The sequence below is a fragment of the Botryllus schlosseri genome, chromosome 3, assembly GCF_051294905.1.
Source record: "Botryllus schlosseri isolate E-star chromosome 3, Bs_hap1, whole genome shotgun sequence".
Lineage (NCBI taxonomy): Eukaryota > Metazoa > Chordata > Ascidiacea > Stolidobranchia > Styelidae > Botryllus > Botryllus schlosseri.
Window position 1 is genome coordinate 17,364,798 of NC_137238.1, and position 23,693 is coordinate 17,388,490.

General features: G+C 40.4%; 1 protein-coding gene and 1 long non-coding RNA gene across 5 annotated transcripts in view; both read right to left on the reverse strand.

Annotated features, from left to right (window-relative positions):
• The window catches only part of LOC145434995 (microfibril-associated glycoprotein 4-like), a 180,765-nt gene extending 174,527 nt beyond the window's left edge, over positions 1-6,238 (reverse strand). The window contains exons 1-5 of one of the 4 annotated variants that reach the window (XM_080312243.1): positions 5,401-6,234; positions 5,206-5,351; positions 4,549-4,645; positions 3,644-3,740; positions 2,017-2,452 (exon numbers count right to left, since the gene is read on the reverse strand). In XM_080312243.1, coding sequence (XP_080168369.1) covers positions 2,140-2,452; positions 3,644-3,740; positions 4,549-4,645; positions 5,206-5,351; positions 5,401-5,716 — 969 coding nt within the window. In that variant the 5' untranslated portion in view covers positions 5,717-6,234 and the 3' untranslated portion in view covers positions 2,017-2,139. Of the gene's footprint in view, positions 1-2,016; positions 2,453-3,643; positions 3,741-4,548; positions 4,646-5,205; positions 5,352-5,400 lie in introns of those variants that run through there. The other 3 variants (XM_080312245.1, XM_080312244.1, XM_080312246.1) reach the window with 3 other exon arrangements.
• A 14,988-nt stretch (positions 6,239-21,226) lies between these two features.
• LOC145435006 (uncharacterized) lies at positions 21,227-22,700 on the reverse strand. Its single transcript, XR_013913665.1, has 2 exons — positions 22,388-22,700; positions 21,227-21,676 (listed from the first exon to the last, which is right to left on the reverse strand). It is a non-coding gene; the product is annotated as an uncharacterized LOC145435006 (long non-coding RNA).
• Between the last annotated feature and the right edge of the window lie 993 nt (positions 22,701-23,693).

Genomic DNA, 23,693 nt, shown 5'->3' on the forward strand with positions numbered 1-23,693 from the left:
TCAATAGTTGGCATTTACGCGCTATCACGGACTCACTAATTTACAGCGATGATGGTTTGAAATCGCAGGCTGCGGGTGTTTAATCTTATTGTATGGGGTGGCCGCCGCCCCGTAACTCGGCGCCTATGACAGGCACAATGCAATTATTTACTTTGTTTCGTGTTGTTTTTCGTGACCGCGCGTCTAGATTGTTGCTATAGTCAAAAGACAATTATAATCGTCCGCATGTACCGAGCAAACTATAAAAACCTGCATGGGTTGCATCGTTTTCACTATATGAGGTGCTCAGTTTGCAAGGATTGGGACTATTCGGCGCGGGGCCATTTAGTCGGCTATGAACACTTGGACATATATATTGAGAGCGAGAGAAGTTTTCGATCGACATGCGCAGTTCATTTTCGGCCAAGGCTCGCCGATCATGTTGGCAGAACAGTTCGCCGCACTTTGGCCTAAACTTCATACGACTTGGCATATCGTGGGCTCGTAGCATTCGCAGCACGGTATTGTTCGACGCTGAAATGAAGCCTGAGCCCATAGTCCGCATCCCAAGGGGCTCAAGCGATATACTAATATGTTGACTCCCAATCGAGACAACAGTAAAAATCAAATTATTACGATATTTAGTTGTGGAGGAGAGACCCATTGACCAATCGGTAAATTTAGCGACACCGAATTGCGCCAAGCGCGAAGAAAATTTCCAAGCTGAAAAATTATCCCAAACAATACTGTATACTTGATGTTGCTTTACGAAATAACACTGGCCGACATGATTTTTGCTCTCTGGCTAAAATGGTGACTATTAAGTCAATTTTCGTCCGTTGATTACGAATATGAAGTCGAGACTTTTTATAAGCTGTGATTTAAAATATTGCATTTCGGTACTAAAAACTGCCTCTTCTGTGAAGTATTCCTCGCTGTTGGGTCATAGTTATGACTAGGGCAAGCTTTTGCAACTTTCTTTACAGCTTGCGACAGCTTCCTAAATACTCAGAGGTTATGTGGTATGGTGTTTTTAGCTGATTGGAGGAATCTTATATTGCAAATTTTGCAACCTTTTTCGATTTTTTCAGGCAACGTTTTGCATTTTTTCCGATTTGTCATGCAACTAACTTTTTACTGAAAATATTTTGCACGATATGTAAATAGATTGCTTGAATATTTCACGGTCGTTTTAATTTAAGGTCCTTTCTGATTTGACGTACATTCAGGCTAGACTGCCGAAAATTATATTTTCACTGGGGCAAATTTTTTAGGCTATTGATTTTGTTATAGTCGCCAGCACTGGGTTTTGCTACAGTGCCTTGAATACGGATCGATTTGAGTATCTCATACCATGATAATTTCAAGGAACTTGTCAATAAATGTTACTTTTTATTGCAACCTTTGTGAAAAATAAATGCAACTTTCCACGAATTTGACTGCAACAAAAACTTGTCCTAGTTATGACCATTGTGACGTAACCAGAGTTGGTCAAAGTACTTACCATATGTACTCAAGTAGATGTAGAAGTAACAACGTCAATTTCTACTCCAGTAGAAGTACCACGCCCCCCCCCCCCCCTCCGCCCAGGTTGAGAACCACTGCTCTAATCAATCGACAAGTTCCCAGTTTCTTGCATTTGAAATTGAGATTTCAATTCTAATAGAGTTTGCAGACCGGCAGAAAAATTGCCACGAACCGGCACCGGTCCGCGAACGACTGTTCTAGAGGGGTGCATGAACTGGGGATTAATTCCAAATGAATGCGAATGAGACGGAAGGTAAAGAACTACTGAGCTATATTAAACAATTACCTATTGAGATTCTATATACACGAAAAGGATTCTGGCGTTCGGATACTGATCATAAACTGGCCTCTCGTTTCCCACCGAAGCGTTGGCCCTATCCGACAACAACCGTCAGGCCCAAATATAATATAAGACCGTTGCCGGCTATCTCTTGTTCAGGCGCTGTGACATTGAGCGTTTAAAACGCTGTTACGCAATGCAAGCTTTATCGGCATACTCTCAAGAAACAACAAAAAATGCCGTAAATGTCATAAACAACAACAAATGTCGTTGAAATACATGAAAGATTTATGCCAATATGAATATGATCCTTCTCGTCCAATGGCCAATAACGAATGGTCGAGCATGCGCTATCAACTCCTTTTTGCAATCTTCATCTCAGTGAAGCGCATATTCATCCACGTGGTTACGGCTTTATCGTACCAAGCCAATCCGACACTCCCTCTTACCCCATATCGTCCATTCAGATTGGAGTTATGGCACGCCTCATACCACCATCCACCTTTGTGAGATTGCGCGCAATTGGACGCATGGCCGTCGTGATCAGCATCTTTTGTGCTGAATTGTTTTCCATCATGAATCCGAATAACTGCATCCGCTACGTTCCCAGTAAATCCGCTTACGGACAGACGGTAATTGTCGGATGCTGGCGCCACAGAAAACACACTGGATATGAAATTACAACATTTTAAAGCATGAATTGAATTCATGTCGTCATATGGATAAAACGAGACGGAGCATTTCAAATCTATTTGCGCAGAGTGTAATTGAGAAACGAATATTTCCGAATGCAGTGATGTCTCAATATTTTTTCTACAGCAGACATATAGACAGACATTTATTGCTTTGTCAAACTTCAAATTTTACTGGATGTGACGATATGACCTGTAAACGTCTTGTTACTCGTCACCTCCATGACAGTGAAGTATAATAGTGCATTAATTCAAAATAATATAACAGTGGACAGTCTGCAATTGTAGGACAGGGAAATAAAAAATAAACAGCAGTCATGGCAACATTCTAGTTAAAAGCAATATATGGAATCAGCAAACAGAGGTATAATATATCAATCATCAGGCAGAGACTCTCAGTTCATATAACTTAAAAAACAGGTAATCAAAGTGTTGGATTTTAAATTCATTCTGAGGCAGTTCTTTGATATTACGCCGTGCACTATTCCAAATGTTTGGGCCCATATATTCATTAGACTGTTGTGTCAATGTCGAGTTCATTCGGTGAACATGTAGATAGCCAAGAAGATGGAGAAGATGGAATATTAAAAAAGCAATTATTTTTACATGAGTTTATAATCGAATAGTATATTCATATTGAAATGAACCCGAATATTTTCGGCTGACACTCGTCAGGGGTAATCGTCAGCAACTAGTAGAGAATTTGAAAGAACATTGTATATCAACAATTGTATCACAAAATATGACGTCACCAGCATGAAAGAGAGAGCGTTCAATGTACTATTTTTAGGAGGTACACGAACTTTTTTTGTTGACAGAGTTTGGGTTGGTGTATTTTGATAAAAGTCGACTCCAAGCCACACAAATTGAAGTGTGAATGGCCCCTCCCAACGACGCGAAATCTGTCATTTCGATAATTATTCGCACAAATCGGATTCTCTAACAGATGTTTTCCGATGGCAGAATTAATGGCCTTTGATCGGTCAGCATCGAGCTTAAGCGGATGAGTTAAGGGTGAGCTTTTCACCGAGCCTGAGTTTATAATCATGATTTTATATTAATGTCTATTTTAACTTAGATATCAGGCATCCAGAAGACAATGCTGAAGTACGGTGTTTTCTCAAAATTCAGACGCTACTTTGCGGATATTGAGCCAAATACTAACCTATACTCCGCGTGCATCCTTGTGCCGTTCATCTCAGTCATATCGATTCTGAGTTTGTATTCGCCAGTTTTGGTCAGTTGATGAATTGCTTCCAACCCTGCATGCCAATTGTTTTGGCCTTATAATTCGTAGTCAGAAGTAAGACTAGGATACAACTTAGCATTACGTGTATGCTTCTTTCAAACTAATACAATAGCTGTAGTAAAACGACACGCAAAAGTAGAAGCTTGCGTGTGTGACGCAGTAAACTATAATGTGAAATGCGTCATTATCTGTTTTCGTTTTGCTTTTACCAATATTATTAATTATAATTATAAGTTATTGTCTATAAGTAAATAGGTCTGGGCATATGTTTGTTCATATTTGTACACCGACCGAATTCGACTCAAAAATTTCTAGCCAAGTGTTGGAGGTTTATCTAGGCTCCTCCACGCCATCTCCTCCGCGTAAGCTGTGTCTTAAAAAAGCCTAGAAGTCGGTAGCTGCCTAGAAGTCGGTAGCTACGTAGTATAAATGCAGAAAATTGGCCTGATGTAAAAGACCACAGTAGTCGACAAACACCATGAATACCACAAACAACAACAAATAGTATATATGGTTATTCACCGATCTCGATATTAAATATTATTAAGGGATGACTGCATTTCAAACAATTCAATAAATAATTCATGATTAACGACTATCTCTTAGTCATCAATAGTCACAAACTAACACACCAAACAAGTGAATTCGATTAGACCCCAAAGAATCACTCCGGGGGGTTAGAAAACGTGTTGGCCAAATGTTGTTTAAGATCATTAAGCATTAGCTACCTTGAACTGTTGAACATCATACTACCTACTTGGAAATCATTATGTGTTTATGCCCTTCGAAAGTTATGATAGCAGATATCCCTATTCTCTCACCAAGCCAAAATTCTCCATCGGCATTACCAAACCCCTCGGCATAATCAGTCCAGTCTCGGAAGAAATCAACGCTCCCATCTTGCCTTCTTTGAAAGACCTAGATGAGAGAAGGTACCAAAGAGCTGTATACACGTGGCGGATACCTGAGTTACGTCAGATTTTATTTATCATATGTTCACGTCGTCACGAACGATATATAATAATATTTCTGGGAACACTGGTTTGGCCCTGAATATGTGTGAATTTGAAATCAATATATAATATTCATGTCATGATCAAAGAAGCTATTAATGATGGTCCCCGTTTAAATATCAATAGGCGATTTCAAGCTATAATATAGTATAGGTTTCAATGAGAAGGGTACGGAAATGTCGTTGCGGTGCCTTTATGTTCATGTAATCGGATTCTCATGCTAAATTCGAACAAAATGTCTCGATAAATTGATTCTTCTTATCGAAAACAACAGAATAGTTACCTATTCAATGACCGTTCCAACCGAATTCAGACGATATGCCTCAGAGAAATGTAGGTGACGAGTATAGGTGCTGGTAATGAGATATTGCAGAATATGGGGGCAGAATGTGTCTTAAATTAGGGACTTATGAAATGTATTTCCAGTCCGACCAACGATGCAAATAAATGACAAAGTCAACTCACAGTCCAAATCTCATCTTCGGTACGTTGACAAAATGCATCTGCGCCTTTATCAACCGATGGGAATATCCTGACTACGACTTCAGACTCGTCATGAAATGCAAATTCATCACAGCTTCTCGGGAACCTTTTTGAAAATTCTGCAAACGCTCATAACATTTTAATATATGCCTTCATGATACAGACCTCGGTATTTACCGGCTAAGAATTGCTCCTTCATGATTTCTTTGAGTGCGGTTACATTAACGCTTCCGGCCGGTCCAATAGGGCCGATGTCGCCTTTGGGTCCAGGCAATCCTGGGTTACCAGTCTCTCCTTTGTGGCCAGCAGACCCGCGATCCCCAGGAGGGCCAACAGGTCCGGCCTTTCCTACTCTTGTGGTCGTTGCGGTATCTAGTTGTCCATTCGTCATCGAGTGACAATGTTGACACACCAAATTCTGGAATGTACCCGCTTCCTTGTGTGCATGAGCAAATAAAACAGCCAGTAAGAACAGTACAATATCGTTCAACATTCTGCAAGCAATGGTGTAGAGTAGATATTAAATTTATTATGACAGTCTTGCATCGTTCCATGAATATTAGGCAGGATCTTGATAACTATAAAGCAAAGAATAAGCTCCTGGAATGCGATCACGGAAAGCTGTAGGAACACTGTTTAACATATTTTCGAACTTACAAGTATCCTACACATTCGTCAGCATTTTGATGGGAATACAAATTGTCACTATCACACCTGAATCTACACATGCAGTACGCCAGTGGTGGAACGACTCGAGTCTACTTCTTCACATGACTTGACTTCACTGCATGGAGTCACTTTTCAAAAATAATGTTAGTCGGCGTTTAGGAATGGTAGATTAACACGTGAATCGAAGCATAATTTTCGAGTCAAATTTAACCATTAATCAAGAAACTTTTGTCGCCTGATTCTCTGTATCTGTAGAGCAGGGGTGGGCAACTTCTCCGGTCGGCGGGCCTGATATGGGACAATGTAGAACTTGGCAGGCCGTATTACAGCATTGATACACAGAGGTGGTCAGTAACGAAGTATTTCTACTTTTTGGAAGTACTCAAGTAGTTTTCCTCTACTTCTGGTGCTTACTCAAGTAGATCTGATTTTCGCTACTTCTACTTCTACTTCGTAATATTTTGTGATCTACTTACTTACTTTTCGCTATTTTCAGTTTGTCAAGTAGAAGTAGTTTAATCCCCCAATACGAGGAATTTCGGGGCTGTTTTCACGGAGTATCAACATTTAATATTCATAAAAGTCAAGTAAAGCCCAGAAATTTTGTCGCGCTTCGCGCACAGTAGTTATGGAGGGACAAATATGTTTTCACGAAAGTATCAGTGAATATAATTTAGGTATCGGATTGCTTGGTTCCGCTCACACCGCATTGTCGTCGCCCATATCAAATACATCATCGCGGTAAATATACCATAACGTTTGAAGCTGCCGTTTTGCGATCTAACAATTAGGCCTACCTATCATATCGTAATCTAGCAGTGTTCCGATGACTCGAGCCATTACTTGACTTGATAATTACTTGTCTTGATAATCTGGAAGATCCAGCCTTTTGAACGTTACACCTGTTTCAGCAGATAACCTTTGAAGCTTTACGGACAAAACTCATGAAATATAATTTCCGCTTTTTAGAAGTGGTATTTGTATTTCACTTTCAATTGCGAGTATCATACTTTCAGTTCTAATTACTTTCAGTTCTTTTGTCTGCAGAACATACATCTAAAAGCATAAAGGCAAGTGTAGTATAGTGCCTCTATTTTCCGAAAATAAAGCTATACACCAAATATAACTTTTACGACCCAAAATATTTGTTATTAACGTATACTAATTGCGCAAAGTGATGAAACCGTATCCGATACAACTTCTACGTATTGCTCTTCGCCTAAACTTGGGGCCTTATAATAGTGAGTAGGGAGCCATGCCATAATATTCTCTAAAACGGCGTCCTCTAGTAAACGAAGGGTTAGTATCGCATTTTCATATCAATACTATAATTTGCATCCCATGATGCGAAAGAATACTTATTCTGTCGAAAATTGATAGTTCCTGGGATGCATCAGTACGAATCAAGCTCTCTGCACATTCCGCACAGCTCAATTCGCAGCTCTGCCAGTCCATGCGAACTGTTTTCAAAACTACTCACTTACTTGAGTAGATTTAAAGTCAGTTAATTCTACTTCTACTTCAAGTAGTTTTAGGTGGCTTGTTGAAGAAGTACTTCTACTCGTACTTGAGTAGATTTTTTTCGTCGCTACTTCTACTTGAGTAGCTTTCTTGACTACTTTGACCACCTTTGTTGATACATTAACCGCGTGTTTAACCACCTATACATATGAATAACTCGTATTTAATGTAAACTTAAAGCTTAAATCATAGAGTGCAAAAACAGTATTTATTGAATTTATTAACCTAACGTATTTTATAGCTGTTGAAGTCAATCGGACATTTGTGGTCGATCAAATAAGTTGTCAACAAGTTATTTGAACTCTGTCAGTATGTCAGATGCAGAAGACCTTAGTAAAGACTGCACGTGAACAGCAGTCTTGTTAATATTCTTGGTTCATGTTTGCTAGCAAATGTTTGTAGACCCGAACAGAGCAAGTAGTTTCATGACTATCTTTCTCAGGTTGGCAAACTTTGATTCATTCTGTGACGCATAAAATATTTGTGAATACTTTCAGATTATATATTCACTTTCAGGATGGAAACTCTCTCCGGTCGCTCAAAATCAGTCGCGGGCCGAATCCGGCCCGCATGTGGCCCGATCCTGCTGTAGAATGTACATATTTTATCATTTTTATTCCGCGGCTGCCGACTTGTAGCACGACCCAATTCTAGGTTTTTATGAGACACTGCTCACACGGATGAGATGACGAGGAGGATCCTAGATGAACCTCCAACAACTGGGTAGGAATTTTGGCGTCGACCTCGATTGGACACCTATAGGTGTTGCAGCTGTGGACAATAGCACTACGCTATCTCGCCATACACTCTCTTCTCTGTTCTGCTTACCATTAAATCTACAGCGCTCAGGCCCGCGTTTAATGCAAAGATTATACAAGGGAAGTATATTTGACATATACTCCGTTTTAGTTCATATTGTAGCGACCCTGATACGGCGTTACGTACCTAACAGAGGAGCGGTCGTGTTACTGGGCTCTGGACCTCGTCTCTCTGCGATCGCCGCCTGCTCCGCGCTCGTAACACGAAACGCCTATCACAGTACACCAGTCGGATCCATACGGTTAGAATAAGATTATATTCCACGTCACAGTACTCAAAACGACGTTCACACTAGACTCATATTCTCACAATACATAGCGATATATACAAACTGATAACGGAAGCATACGTCCTATACCTATACGAGACACAGGCCTACACAGCACACAAGTTCACACAAACCGTATTCCGACAGCTAGGCCTAAACCTACACCAGCAGCAGCCTTGCCCTGTATAGGCGAGGGACTAACTACGGGACAATATCACCCCCCAGATACTAGCGCAGCATCGTCCGTGATCTTTCCATGCCTCAGTCAATCTATCTGAACATAGATTCCGACAGGATGCATCCACCTCAAGCCAAAAAATACGGTGCCAACTACCTGCTACTTCACACCCTAACTGCCTAATACTACAACTACTCCATGTTGCTGTTCCCTACTACTCATACATCACGCTACCAAATACAGAGACATACTCACTCACTCACATACATCTCCAGCCACGGTCTCAGTCAACTCTCTCATCAACCAATTCAATACGCGGTCTCCCGCCAAACCACGCGCAACGTAAATTCTAAACGGCAAATACAGAACATTCTGGAAACCCCGGGTTGCCACAATATCAACACCATTGTGAGCGTATATTGTAGGTAGATTCAGTCAATACTTCAACAAAAGATGTTATTTTTCAATAAAAGGTTGAGAAATATTGAGCTATGCCACGGTAATAGACATCCACAGAAATGCGAAATCAATCTTCATGGATGGAGAGAAACTGTATCTGCTTTTTGGTGGCATATTTGGAATTTTCAAACCGACTCGACTCAAATCAGTCAGCTACTTGATTTTTTCAGATCTGTATTAAGAAAGGTGATTATATCCGTAGTTGTTATTAACATGGATTGCGGTGTGCATGCTTATGGCGCTTTGCGAATTATATGTATTCGTATCTAGGGGAGAGATTTGTAGTCTACAAGCATTTATCTTCCTTACATATCTCTCGAATATTGAAGACGCGAAATTACCACTGATTCATAGGGCAACAAAAAATATTTTTTTCAAAAATCATGATATGTGAGATTGATTTAGAGGTATATCAGGGGCGCCGAGTCCGAAGATGGCATTACTTTCGCCGAATTGGCTCCATTTTTTGAGATATTGCCTCTTCCGAAGATGGCATTACTTTTGCCGAATTAGCTCCATTATCTGAGATATTGCCTCTTCCAACATACGCCATGAAAAGTAGTATGTTTGTAGTTAATATTTGGCAATTAGCGCTCGAGAAGGTGAATATGGGCTTAGATTAGTTTATATCATCTCCCAGGTAGTACTAAAATGTGCGTTGTATGGCACTAATAACGCAATAGTTGATTTCATCCTGAAATTATCATTTAGAGCAGTGGCGGCTCGTGACAATATTGGGTGGTGGGGCAAGGGCCGCAAGCGACTTGTTATCAATATGACGTCACAGTAGCGTTTTTCAACGTTCATGATAGCCACATGAATTTCCCGTAAACAATGATTTTTAACGTAGGTGCCGCGAGAGGTTTGCCGGTGGCGTGACTATGAAGTGCGGTAACAAATGTTTTATTCATTGTTTTTTATTCAAATGATTATTTTACAAAATGTACGCGAACTAAGAATCGTTCCCATGCCACGAATCAATCATCAGGTTATTCTTAGTAGCATGCGTTATGATTTCGTGGTAGAGATTACGCAAGCGCCGAGTAAGACTATACCAAAAATACACAGACCAACTACCTACAAAGAGCATTCGCATGACACCTTGTGGTGTTTTAATCGTTCCATGCTCAGCAATTCTGTAAAGTGCTGCAGCGCCTCCGACCCGATTTGTATATGGATTCTCGTCCCGAAAGCGAGTCAAATCGATTTGCCCTCGTCCGAAAGTGTTTGGTACACGATCCTGATGCGTTACGACCAGGGGATAGGCAATCAAAGCGGTGGCACCCATAAACGTAAAACATTATAAAAAGCCAGCTGTTATCCATGGAAGATTAATTACGAGTCTGCCTGCCATCATTCAAGCAGGAATCAAAGCATTGTGTTAAATTGAAATGCGAGCACATATCGCATTAAACAATTTCATGAATAAATTATTTCATCTTGATGAATTTTTCACTTTTTTTCCATAGCCATAACAAAATATATCGGTAAATTAACTGTCAGTGTGCCTCGAGTAATAAGGATGAAAACCACTGACTTTTCCTTAGCCATAGACACGGTTGAGTTACCTGGGCTCACTTGATTGAAATTATTCGGAAAGAACATGATGTGTACAGTCGTCCGCCCACCAGCATTAATTTATGTCTTGTATAAGTATTGTGCGCGACGTGATTTCTTATTAGCAAAATGTTCAATAACGAGTTTATTGAAATCTGGAATTCCCAGAACCACGTCGTTGTGAATCGAGAGAACAGCCAACGCATTAAGCCTATCTTGGCCCATCCTGTTTCTGAGAAAGGTCGTGATACGTTTCAATGTGCTGAAACTGCGCTCGGATTCCGCGGATGAAATCGGGGTGGTCAAAATGATATTCAGAAAGCTAGTTACTGTAGCAAAGTTGATCGAAAGCGAATTTTCAACTAGGAATTTTGAAAGTTCACTAGTGGTTTTAATTTCCGAAAAGGATGTGTTAGAATACAAACAAGTCAACTCGCTCTCCAACCGAGCAATGTCGATCATCGGGTAATAACGAGGCACGCTGCGCAGTAGTCCAGAAGGAAAATGAATTTTGTAGGCAGGGAAATTTCTCGGATTTAACAGGGCGAAAGTAACCAACTGGTCACTATTCAGACGATGTTGGATTTGGGACATCAGTATATCGCAACATTCGTAAGCCGCAACAAGCAGGTTTTGCACACTTATCCCACGACGTAAAAGCGCTGTGTCACCAGTGAAGTGTACATTCGCCCGGATATGCGAAATTGCCTCACAAAAATGTGCAATACACAATTGCGCAGTAGTACCATCGGCCATACGCGACTGAAAAGTGCTGTACAGTGTATCGACGTGCATGAAGATGTCACAAAAAAGCTTCAAAAAGAACAAATATTCTTCGTCTTCCAGGAGTCGTTTAAGCCCCGCCGCTTCACGTATGGAAGTATCATCCCAGACAGGAGAGCTCTCAATCACTGAGAAGCATTCCAGAAGCTCCACCCTACTCTCTGACACTCGTTGCACAGCTCTGGATTGGAAGTTCCACCGTGCTGATACGCATCTAGGTAACCGGTGCTTGCATATGTCGCGCAATAGATCAGATCGCTTTGGCGAAATAGAGAAAAAGGAGGAGAACCCTGAAAGATTTGCAAAGAATATCTTGACAGAAGATATTCCTAAGTACATTTTTTTCACTACAAGATTGAGCTGATGCGCGTAGCAATGCAAAAAATGCGCATGCGGGTAAACTTCTTTCATTAAAACTTGTACGCTATGTCGCGATCCGCTCATGACTGCTGCGCCGTCGTAGGTTTGCGCAATAAGTTTCGACTCAACTGAATAGGGCTGTAATGTTTTTTTTAATACGTAAGAAATTCCGACAGCAGTGCGATCGTCAACAGCCACAAAGCTGTGGAATCGTTCGACTGGCATACCAAATTTCGTGAACCGAAAAATCACGACTAGTTGTGACAAACACGTAATGTCAGTTGTTTCGTCAGACTGAATAGATAGAAATTCAGCGTCAACAATCTCGGTAAACAAATGCTGTAGATAGATGTGATATATCGAATCAAGCACATCATTTTGAATAGTCTTTGAGGTACCCTTAGCTACTGTCGCGGTGTCGAGATGTTCGCGCAAAATGCTATCAATGGAAGCCGTGTATTTAATTAGATCCAAAAATACCCCCCTATTGAGAGAGCATTCCTTCTCATCGTGGCCTCGAAGGGGCAATTCATGAACTCCAATAAATTTAATGGCATCAATCACCCGAGAGAGAACATGCCTATTCTTATCTACAAGCTCATTGTGCTTGCAGACTGATACGCGATAACTTTCATTGAGCTGCGACTTTACATTTACTCTGCCAAACAATTTATATTTAACTGCACTAGCCATGTGCACTTGGGATTTTTGGTGCGTTTTCAGACGCTCTGACAAATGCTTCAGATCGCGATAACCAATTTTGTTCCAACAAGAGCCACTGCTTCCGGTACCGGCACTGTCGAATAAAAGACAGTAAAAGCAAAACAAGGCGTTTTTATCCTCGCCATAAGTAAGCCATTCATTTTTATCGAAATGCGCTGAAGAAAAGGCACGAGTGCGCTTTCCTCCGGCGTACGATTGGATCAATGGGCAATTTCTAGGCTGATACGGACCTAGTCGCTTTACCTCTAATTTTTGCTCTAAAGGCAGCTGGCTAAACGGCGTACGGAGCAAAGATTCAACACGATTCATGTTCGCACTTGACCTGACTACTTATCTGCAGAAATGGAAATGACTATAAATCGAGAGATTGCGTATGCCTAACTGGAAAGGTCAACGAGTTCGGACACATACGCAATTGTTATCTCATAGATTGGACAAGGAAATGTCATATTGAATCCAAAACATCATTCTGAAGAACTACGGATAGCAGCCTCGGAAATTTGGTCCCGGTACAGCTTGGGAGATTCTGGCCTTGAGGCTGGAGACTGTCACACGACACATACGGCTTACGGTCTATAGTGTCTATATGTCTGCTGCAAAATCGCCTTCGGAAAATATATTACCGAATAAATACGTGGATGAAAGCCGAAAACTTGGTACACTGTTACATGAAATCATCGAGAAGTATAGCCTCATGACCGTTTTCGGTATGGTACACTGTCAAAATTAATACGAACAGATCAACGCCGAATTTTGCGTAATATTTACTGAGGAATCGGCTGATCAAGCGATCAGCTGTTAGCCGCCATCGAAAACGAAACAGCTATCGCGCTTGACAGGGGTTGTAATTGTGAGCAAATGGCCCGACGGCCACCATTCCACGGTGAAATTGACATTGGAGAATATAAAATAAAACTAAATATTTGAATGCAAACCGAGGATGTTAGTAAACTGTTTCATGATATCATCATCTCATCACCTATCTCAGTATGGAACACAGATACACCGGCTTTTGCGTGAAATCCGCAATGCGTTAGGTAGGCTTAAGTGTCAGATCAGCGCACATCTCTACCCTACTCGAACTTAATAACGAAATTGCTGCCCTAATCATTGAGTGTCAACCTTGAGACTTGGCACAGCGTTCGATACTAAAATCAAGACATACCATGTAAAAGTTCATGACGGATCTAGCTAAGGAGCATCGTTAAAATCAATGGAGACCAATACCGGCTTTGCGTGAAATATGTTTGCGATACATGACCGATCAGCACACACTCGACTTTGGAAACGGAATTACTACCCTAAACTTTGAGTAGAAACCCTGAAACTTAGGACAGTGTTAAATACCACCATCACGACATGACATACCAAGTTTCAAGAATTATCATGGTGTGAAACACCATCAAAATCGACCTGTACCAGCAACGGTCGACTCAACGCATATCACGGTATCCGAGTTCAGATATAGATACGATTGTTACATCACACCTTAGGGGCGAGCAAGCATATTTGCCCCGGTTGCTCGGCCATTTTACGAATAGGAGAGAGTAAAGCAACGTTTCTTAATTGTGCGCAGCTTTGAGAGAATAGATAGTGAAAGCTTGTTATGAGCGCTACCGGGGCAAGCCCCGGCTAGGCATTCACAAAGCGAAAACACAGAAGAGAATTCGATTTTCGCGGAGACTTCGCTATGTATGGGCATTTGCAAGCGAAAGCACAAGAAGAACGCGGGTTTCGCTGTGATCTCGATATATATTGAGCGCTGTGCGTCTATAAATGGTTAAATTGTTATTGAACAGAATTTTAGGTGGGGCAATGCCCCAGTTGCCCTATAGGACGAGCCGCCACTGATTTAGAGAATATGTTTCTGACAGATTGCGTCAATTAACAGCCCCCCCCCCTCCAACCCAACCCCATCATTTGAGCTACGGAGAGAGTCAACTGACACTTATCTCATCACCGATGATTAGTGGGCTCAGATTGAACACGCTTTCCGACGCTTTTTAATATCAGATACTGTCCCTTGCTATCATGTTCTGAAATTTCAATTCATCGGTGGTTTAATAAGTATATGTTACGAATTGAGTGATAGCTAGACAGAGAAAGTGTCGTAATGAGCTATATTTGTTCTGCTACGTATGTTAATAGAACAAGTTGAACATGAAGCGATTCAATATGTGAAATGTCACCAAGTGCACTTACAAGGAGTACTATGGCAGTGGTCGGGAACCTTTTTCGTCCGAAGACCATATTGACCCTATATTTTCTATTCTAACTCCCAAAGAGCCATACATGTCAATCAACTACTACGTCACAATTGAAAATCGTGACGTCATGGTAGTGCAAATTCGAAATCTTTACATGGAATTCGCCGTTTGCACCGTATTTTCTCTGTAAAACTCGTACTAATCATACTGTTTGCCGTATTTGAGTAATGAGTATGCGAAACTTCAGTTACATAGATCGTTTGCTAGTTATACATTTTTAATTGTATTGCACTGAGAGGCATATGATATTTTTCAAAACTTACGACAATAAACATTTAAATTTCCAACATATGTAGACAACAGTAAAAGTATGAATCTTCTTTTACACGCTTTTACAGTTAATGCGTCTTTTGCTGTTGCAAGGTATTCCTGATGGCTTTGTAGACTGGTTGCGGTTAAACTTCATACAAAATTTGAGACTTTCGTCAGATCGTAGGTTCGTCTGGCTGCTATTCTCAAATGCGAGGACCCATGATGACATACGTAGCTGGGGCCCAGCATGGTCACTATGCAGCAGTATACATATTACATACCCACTGTAATGTGTGATGCGTCAGTGAGGCGGGGTCAGGGGAGGCAAGTGAGGCAGTGCCTCTCCTGTCTACTAGATTTTGAACATTTTTACCACCAAAATCACGCAAATTTCTTATTTATTGCTCGAAAATAAATCATGAAGGAGAAGTAAGGCATAGGAGAGGCACGGCCGGGCGATGCCATACCCGTGATAGCGCAATTGATTGTAAATATCAAAGAATTTATAGTAACTGATATCAACCTAATGTAATTGTGGCACTGATTCCGATTCGACCTCTCAATTCCCAAGGTATTCGGCGGTTACAAAACGTTGCGCCACGCACCCACATTTTAACAGCGACTACAAAGCTACGTTATCAATCAAGAACGTAGATAGCTGTGGCGTTGTTTGTGTTTTGAATTTGTGATTGTGAATGTCACTTCCACGGCAGTTCATTTCTCGCCGTAGATCAGGAAGACAATGTGTATTTTGAAATTGCATTGTGATACAGGGGCCCCATGTCTGCTATTCTCTTTGATCAATCAACGTATCGTGCAATCCAAGATTTCGTTGCGGGTACGTCGAATTTGGGAGTGATATTGGTCGCCGGCGCGACAGCAACTTAAATTTGAGGATTTTGAAAAGGGCGCCCGAACCCCTAACCCTGAATACGCCACTATATTAACCTCTCAAAGACACTTCATACTGCCACGAGAATAATTATACTGGTTCTGCTGAAGATTTAATGACAATTAGTTGCTGCAATATTGATAAATTATGCACAAAAATAAAAATCTCGCAAAGAGCCATATCTCATGCCCAAAAGAGCCATATATGGCTCGCGAGCCATAGGTTCCCTGTACTATGGTATGACGTTGAGAAATCAAGATAAACGCCGGGTACCGCAAACGGTCCGCCAGTATTAGGCTGAAACTTCGCGCTTGTGGACTCAAGGTAAAGTCTAAATCAGAGGTCTCGAACACACGGCCCGCGTCGGCATTTGGGATTTTGAAGTATTCGACAGTATTTAACTGCCATATATCTTCTCATATATTATTTATATTTTAATATTTGAGAACTTAAAATGCGCTCTAAAACTACTCAAAAATCCTGAAACTATTGATCAAACTTCACCAGCTCATCACATTCAAAAGTTACCACGCGATGGAAGATCAGCCTACGTCACATTATCTGTTTATGATTGTAAAACATGACCGGTTGATGATTCGTAGATGAAAATTGTGATTTGGACTTGGGCGCGACCATTTATAGAATTACTCGAAGTCGGATTGAATGGGTAATAAAATATAAATTACTCGAGTAAAGTCGGGTCAGACGTTACAATCTGAAAAGGACTTGTGATTCGGAACGCCGTGACTTGGTACAAACACGGACGCAACAAATTATTATCAAACTGTAATGGGAAAGAGTAATATTACAAAAAGGTCGTAGCTTGCTTTGCGTAGCGTATTTAGCTATCAAAGCAGGTCGGTAATGCAACCATTGGCATTATGTTGCACCCTTGATGTATAGTTAGTTATATCCTGCGTCATGTTGGGACTTAAATCTAATGCTGATTTAATTTGACTTTAGTAATGACATGATCAATAGCCTATTTACCAGGATAATGTCCGAAACCAGGATTCGGCTATACTGCTTCATGACTCTGATATCATATCAATCTTTGTTAAATTCTAAAATATTCTACCTATGTGGCACATCAAATGTCCGCTAACTGCAAAATTATAACGTGACAGCTTTTACGATGTCATGATGCATTTGTACTCGAGCATGGTGTCTATATAATTCTATGCCAAGTACGACAACAATTTTATTCAAATATTTGAAACTGCGACTTTTTCGTGCCAGGCGTGTATTCACAATAGTAAAGATCATTTTCACTATGTGCGTGGAATGTCAGTCTGCGAGGTTCCATCTAATAAGGCCTACTTTGAAATACACTGAATTGAATACCCCTATGGTGTTGGGGCTGCGGCCCGCGGCGCCATCAAAAACTAGGAATTTCGCCCGCGAGCACATTTGAGTTTGAGACCTCTGGTCTAAATGATGCAATTTGTAATCGCTGTAGTTTTGTGCGAGCCAAAGAGCCACCATGGTGATTGATATTTTTACATGAATGGGATGTAAGCTTGGCACTTCCTCAACATTGACTCTGCTTTACAGCCAATCACCCACTGCCCTGAAATTCCAGTTGTAGCTTTACCTCCCTGCCAGATCTGAATTCGAATGATGCTACGATACAGGATGTAGTGGAAGATGTAGATGCCAATAGTATATGCTGTAGAAAATTCAATAACACTGAATCCTAAACATTATTACGAATACGGAGTAAAGCAGCGCCTTTAGCCGAGATCAGCTGAACAACGAATGTCTTGATTTGCGTTGAAACGACAGAAAAGAAACGATGGGGATAACGTGGATAATGAAAATTCACGAACGGTCTTCGATTAGGGATAAGCATGAGCATAAAAGTTCAGTATCATAGCTTCCCCAAAAACCCGGGAAATATGATTGAGGAACGAGGTGGGAGGTTGTTCCTATAAATCAAATAAATGGAAAAGACATATCAAGATAGTTGGGATGCTTACATTATGGCTGATTACTGCCAGCTGCCTATTTCGAATCTGTCCCCATCGAAATCGTACAAGAGGACTTTCCTGAAGATGACTTCAAGCTAATTTGAGCTAATAACATGAATTGCATCTAAGAACCTCAACTAATGCACATCCCGATATTGATTTATTTCTACGAGAAGAATTGAATACTCATTGGTAAACAAAAATATTGCTTGCTTGTTTATTTCGGCTGTGTTTACAAATTGTCGTCTTTTTGTAGGTTCGGGCATACTTGGTTTGTTATTACCAAGTTACTGCTATTTGCTCTTCACTTCAATCACATTGATCGGTATAGGAAGCTTATTGCCATAAATTACAATATATTAGGAGAATCCTATGAAAATACGAAAAAATGGGGTATTTTTGTTTTCGATATGTGGAAAAGAATGGATTTATGCAGCACAGTTTCGTTCCGCCGATCTAATTGTGTTTAACATTTCTCACATTCTCGTAGTTTCAGTACAGACGGACCTACTAAAACATTTAATATAGGCTGTTAGAATAAAATGTAACCTAGTTCAAATATAATGAATTTTTTTTTAAAAATGACCAAATTCGATGATATCCTAAAAAATAGAGCCAATCCGCAAAAACCAATGCCATTTTCGAGCTCGGCGCAACCGATTTACCCTAAAATCGTTCTCACCAACCATGATGAAATTATTTTTGTTGTTGTCTAGTGTTATGAAACAAGCGCATAAGCGTTGAATCAGAGATTATCTTAATAATGAAAGGGAGGCACAGTGCGCTAGTACTCGTATTTCTGTATCAGACATGACTCAACTGCATAGAAAGGTTGGGTGGACTGATACTCTACCAAATATCTTTTAGCGTAATACATTTCGTACCGGCAACTCCGAACAAAAAGTCATCACAGAGCTACCTTCACATCTGCATTGATAGCAGGAAGATGATCTGCCTGCTTATATATTCGCGTGCGCTTGTTACGGAAGTAGTCGAGACTTCTCACTTTTTTCTACGTTTACGGCTGTTGTCAAGTATATTCCGAGACGAAGTCGGTGTCATGACAAGATTACGTGATTAGAAAGCATTAACTCATCACGGAAATATTTACCGCTGATGTAACTGCTGCTATCGGCTGACCTAATCAGGCGACGTCATACTGAGGGAAAGTAACAGATTACGTTTATATGTTACATTTTCTCGTGATCCGGAAATCGAATGGATATCAATCATCAGATTACACAAATCAAGATTATCAGGATGATCAGGATGATACCTATGAATCGAATACGCAGCAGCTGCCAGTGCCAGGTGGGAACAGTCTACAAAGTCTCGATTGAAATTGATAGTGCTGTCAGGGCAGCGACGATCAAACAGTAATCATGTAAGAAGTTTGGAAAAGTCGATTTGATCGATGGATCGCAAACTTTTAGGGGTACATCGCAAACGGCAACTTTCGGAATGGTCGGGATCATCTTCGCGACTAACGCAAAATGACAAAGCACATTTCAAATAGATGCAGTTTTCGCGAATATATCCAGAACCGTGTTACGAGGGCTCTGTCGCCCTGTTTCCGCGACACTTTCGATCATATAGGTGATACAAGCTCGTCCCAAATCTACTACTTACTTTACTTCAGGTAGAATTAGAAGATAAAGATCTGGAAAGTTTTGAAGTAAGTAAGTAGTGCTGGTCGCATCTTCGCAAGTGACATAAAATCACCAACGACACTATACAAGTATATAGCGTCATTTTCGATTATATTTTAAATTACCGGGATACAAGGTAGAACCTACTTTTGTGTTCGGAAAAATGGCAGTACTTCCTTACAGGGCTGTGGAGTCGTAGTTTCGTTTAAGTTTGTCTTGTGGGAGTCGGAGTCACAGAACATTTGTATAGCACTCCTTGAAGTCGGAGTCAAAGTTGAGGAAGCACGCATACTGGCTGGAGTCGGGGTTGGATTTGATGAAAATATTATGACTCATACTCCAACTCCATGTACTTATAATTGAACCAAATGTTACTAAAAAGTACCGTTGCAGTTACAGAAGTTATCAGGCTATTACCTTTTCTAACAATCACAAACTTAATTTCTTTCTATAACTATAGTTTTCATAATTTCTGCGAACCAAATATGTTTAGAAAATGTAATAGATTTATACTGAAGTAGATTTACAGGAATGTCGGAGTTGGAGTCGGAATCGGAGCTCTGTGAAGAAAATAATAGGAGTCGGGCTGGATTTTGAATGCGCCTGTAGTCGGAGTCGGAGTTGGAGTCGGCGGTAAAAAAAACGACTCCACAGCTCTGGTTCGTTACTGAAAACATCTGGATATAGGACTAAGCCAGGACCGACAAATATGTTCGCACAGCGATCTCGAAATGTAGTAGTTCCTCCCATCTTCCTCGCTTCGAAAGTACTCAGGTGAGTAGTTTTGAAAAGTATATTTGGTCGAAGCGTCGCATCCTTTTAGAAGCCCATCGGAAGTGAGTAGCCTACATTCGAATTCAAAGATGAACCATCGCAATTAACGCACAATTACTGATGACAATACGAATAGGTACATTTTTCCGGAAGTATTCAGTTCTTATTATACAGGAGTTGTTTCGTTCGATTATAATGACAATTTCACTATTAATATTGATATAAGCTCATTATCTACTTTGCAAACTTCAAAGAGCACAAAGACGGTAGTTTTGCTTTAAAAACCGTTAGATTATAGATGTTGAAGAATCATAAAGCTTAAGCTTATCCACTTGAGGAAGCAGTGCAAGTAGCAATGCAATTCCATATGAATAGGCTACTCCACAAAAATAAAAGTCGTTTAACAGAACCGGGTTTCAATCGCATTCATAAAAGAAATTCACAATACTTTCCAAACATCTCAGTCAATTTAAAGTCTGATGTTTTATCTCTCTAAATAATGGACAAGCGCCCAGCTTCTTACATTTCGGAATTGAGATGTACAACTCTAATATAGTTCGCGGACCGGCAGAAAAATTGCCATGGACCGCCACCGATCCGCGAACCGCTGTTCTATAGGGGTGCGTGAATTGGGGATTAACTTCAAATTGGTACGAATCAGAAGGAAGGTAAAGAACCACTGAGCTATATCAAACAGTCAGTAGGTTTATGGCGTTCGGAAACTAATCATAAACTGTGCTCTCGTTTCCCATCAAAGCGTGGGTCCTATCCGACAACAGCCGACAGGCGGCCCACAAATAGAATAAGACCGCTGCAGCTATTCCCTATTCTGACGCTGTGAAATTGAGATTTGACAACGCTGTTTCGCAAGGCAAGCTTTATCGGCATACTGACACATAAACAACAACAAATGTCGTTGAAATACATGAAACATAGATGCGAATATAAACGTGATCCGTCTCATCCCATGGCAGATAACGAACGGTCGAGCATGGTATATCAACTCCGCTTTGCAATCTTCATCTCAGTGAAGCGCATATTCACCCACGTGGGTACGTCTCAGACGTACCAAGCCAATCCAACAGTCCCTCTTTGCCCATACCGCCCATTCAGATTGGACTTGTGGCACGCAGCATACCACCATCCACCGCGGTAATTTTGCGCGCAATTGGACGCATGGTCATCGTGATCCGCATCTTTTGTGCTGAATTGTTTTCCATCATGAACCCGCATAACTGTATCCACTACGTTCCCAGTAAATCCGCTTACGGACAGACGGTAATTATCGGATGCTGGCGCCACCGAAAACGCACTGGATATGGGATTGCAACATTTTAATGCATGAATTGAATTTATATCGTCAAATGGATAAAACGACAAAGCGCATTTCAAATTTATTTGCGCGAAGTGTAATTGAGAAATGAATAATTCCGAATGAAGTGTTGATTCTATAATTTCCTACTGCAGACAGATATTTCAACACCTGTTACTCGTCACCTCCATGACAGTGAAGTAATAGAGCATTAACCTAAAATAATATAGCAGTGAGCAATTGTAGGACATGAGAAGAAATAATAAACAGCACTCATATGGCAACATTTTAGTTAAAGCAATACATGGAATCGATAAACAGAGACGTAATATATCAATCATCAGGCACAGACTCTCAGCTCCTATTGTACTTTGAAAAACGGCAATCAGGTACTGGATTTTAAATTCATTCTGAGGCAGTTCTTTGGTATTATCAGGTGCACTATTTTAAATGTTTGGGCCCATATATTCATTGGATTGCTGGGTCAATGTAGAGTTCATGCGGTGATCATATATAGATGGCCAAGGAGATGAAGGAGATGGAATGTTGAAAATGAAATATCAATGGTTTTTACATGAGGTTGTAATCGTGATTTTACTTCAGAGTATATTTTAAATTGGATATAGCAGGCGTCCAGAAGACAATGCTACGACACTGTATATTTTCTCAAAATTCAGAGGTCACTTTGCGAATATCGACCCGAATACAAACCTATACTCCGCGAGCATCCTTGTGCCGTTCATCTCAATCATATCGATTCGAAGTTTGTATTCGCCAGTTTTCGTCAGTTGATGAATTGCTTCCAACCCTGCATACCAATTATTTTGGCTTTACCATTCGTATTTAGAAGTAAAACTACGGTAAAACTTGGCGCTACGTATAGGCCTAATTCTTTCAAACTATTACGATGGCTGTAATTACACGTAAAAATAGAAGCTTGTGCGGTTACTAAAGTATGTGACGCAAAAAAACTATAATTTGAAAAGCGTCATTATACATCTTATTTTGCTTTTACCAATATTAATAATTATAACAAACTTTTTGTTTACTTGTAAATTGGGCAGGGGCAAACTCGATTACCAGAGTAATTCGCTTCTGAACCGGGTATTACCCTTCGAGTCGTGGCGATTATAACTCATTATGACGTCGTAACAGGATGAGATATGTATGAAGTTCAAATATGTAGCCTACATTCTGTTCATATATGCATTGCTATCACAATAAATAATGTCAATTATCCATCACAATGAAGATAATGTGTTTTCATATGCCTATTTCTAGGGTTACATTGAAAACAAAAATCAATTTAAAACAAACATGTTTAAAACAAGACCCTCGTTGAAAACATGTTTTTAAGCCATGGCGTCACGAATATTCAATTGTGACGTCATAGTGGTTTGACATCAACAATTGAAAATCTAGGGTAAATATAGATCCTTTGACGAAATATCTGCTCCAACCAGTGATGAGCATCGGACGGACTCGGATAGCATTCGGACCGGATATTAGACAATTTTTTGGCAGTCGGATAGGATTCGGATATTATCGCAGACTTTTTTCCGGATATTGTCGGATAGCTGTTACTTTTGATACGGATATTTCCGGATAGTCATAACCAGATGTGAGATTTGATTACAGGCCCATAGAAAGAAGTCATCGATTCAATAGTTAACCAAATACAGACAGCTGACACCTTGCGATATATCTGTCAAGAGTCCTAGAAAATACAAATAAACTATCGCCACTACCATTCAAGAGTAGACAATACTATAAGGTCAGCCACCTTATCACATTTATTTGCTAAAATACATGAAGTATACCGTACTTGCCAGTCTAACGATATATAATATGTGAACTGATAAAAGATGGTATGATTAGACATGAGCTCTCCTGACATAGTTATCATCAGTACAGTATTCTCGCAGAGCAGTTTCTGAAGTTCACAAAATTGAAGGTTTTGTTTCAACATCAGTCACAGAACTGCATTTGCTTTCCACCTTGACATGTAGTTTTTGAA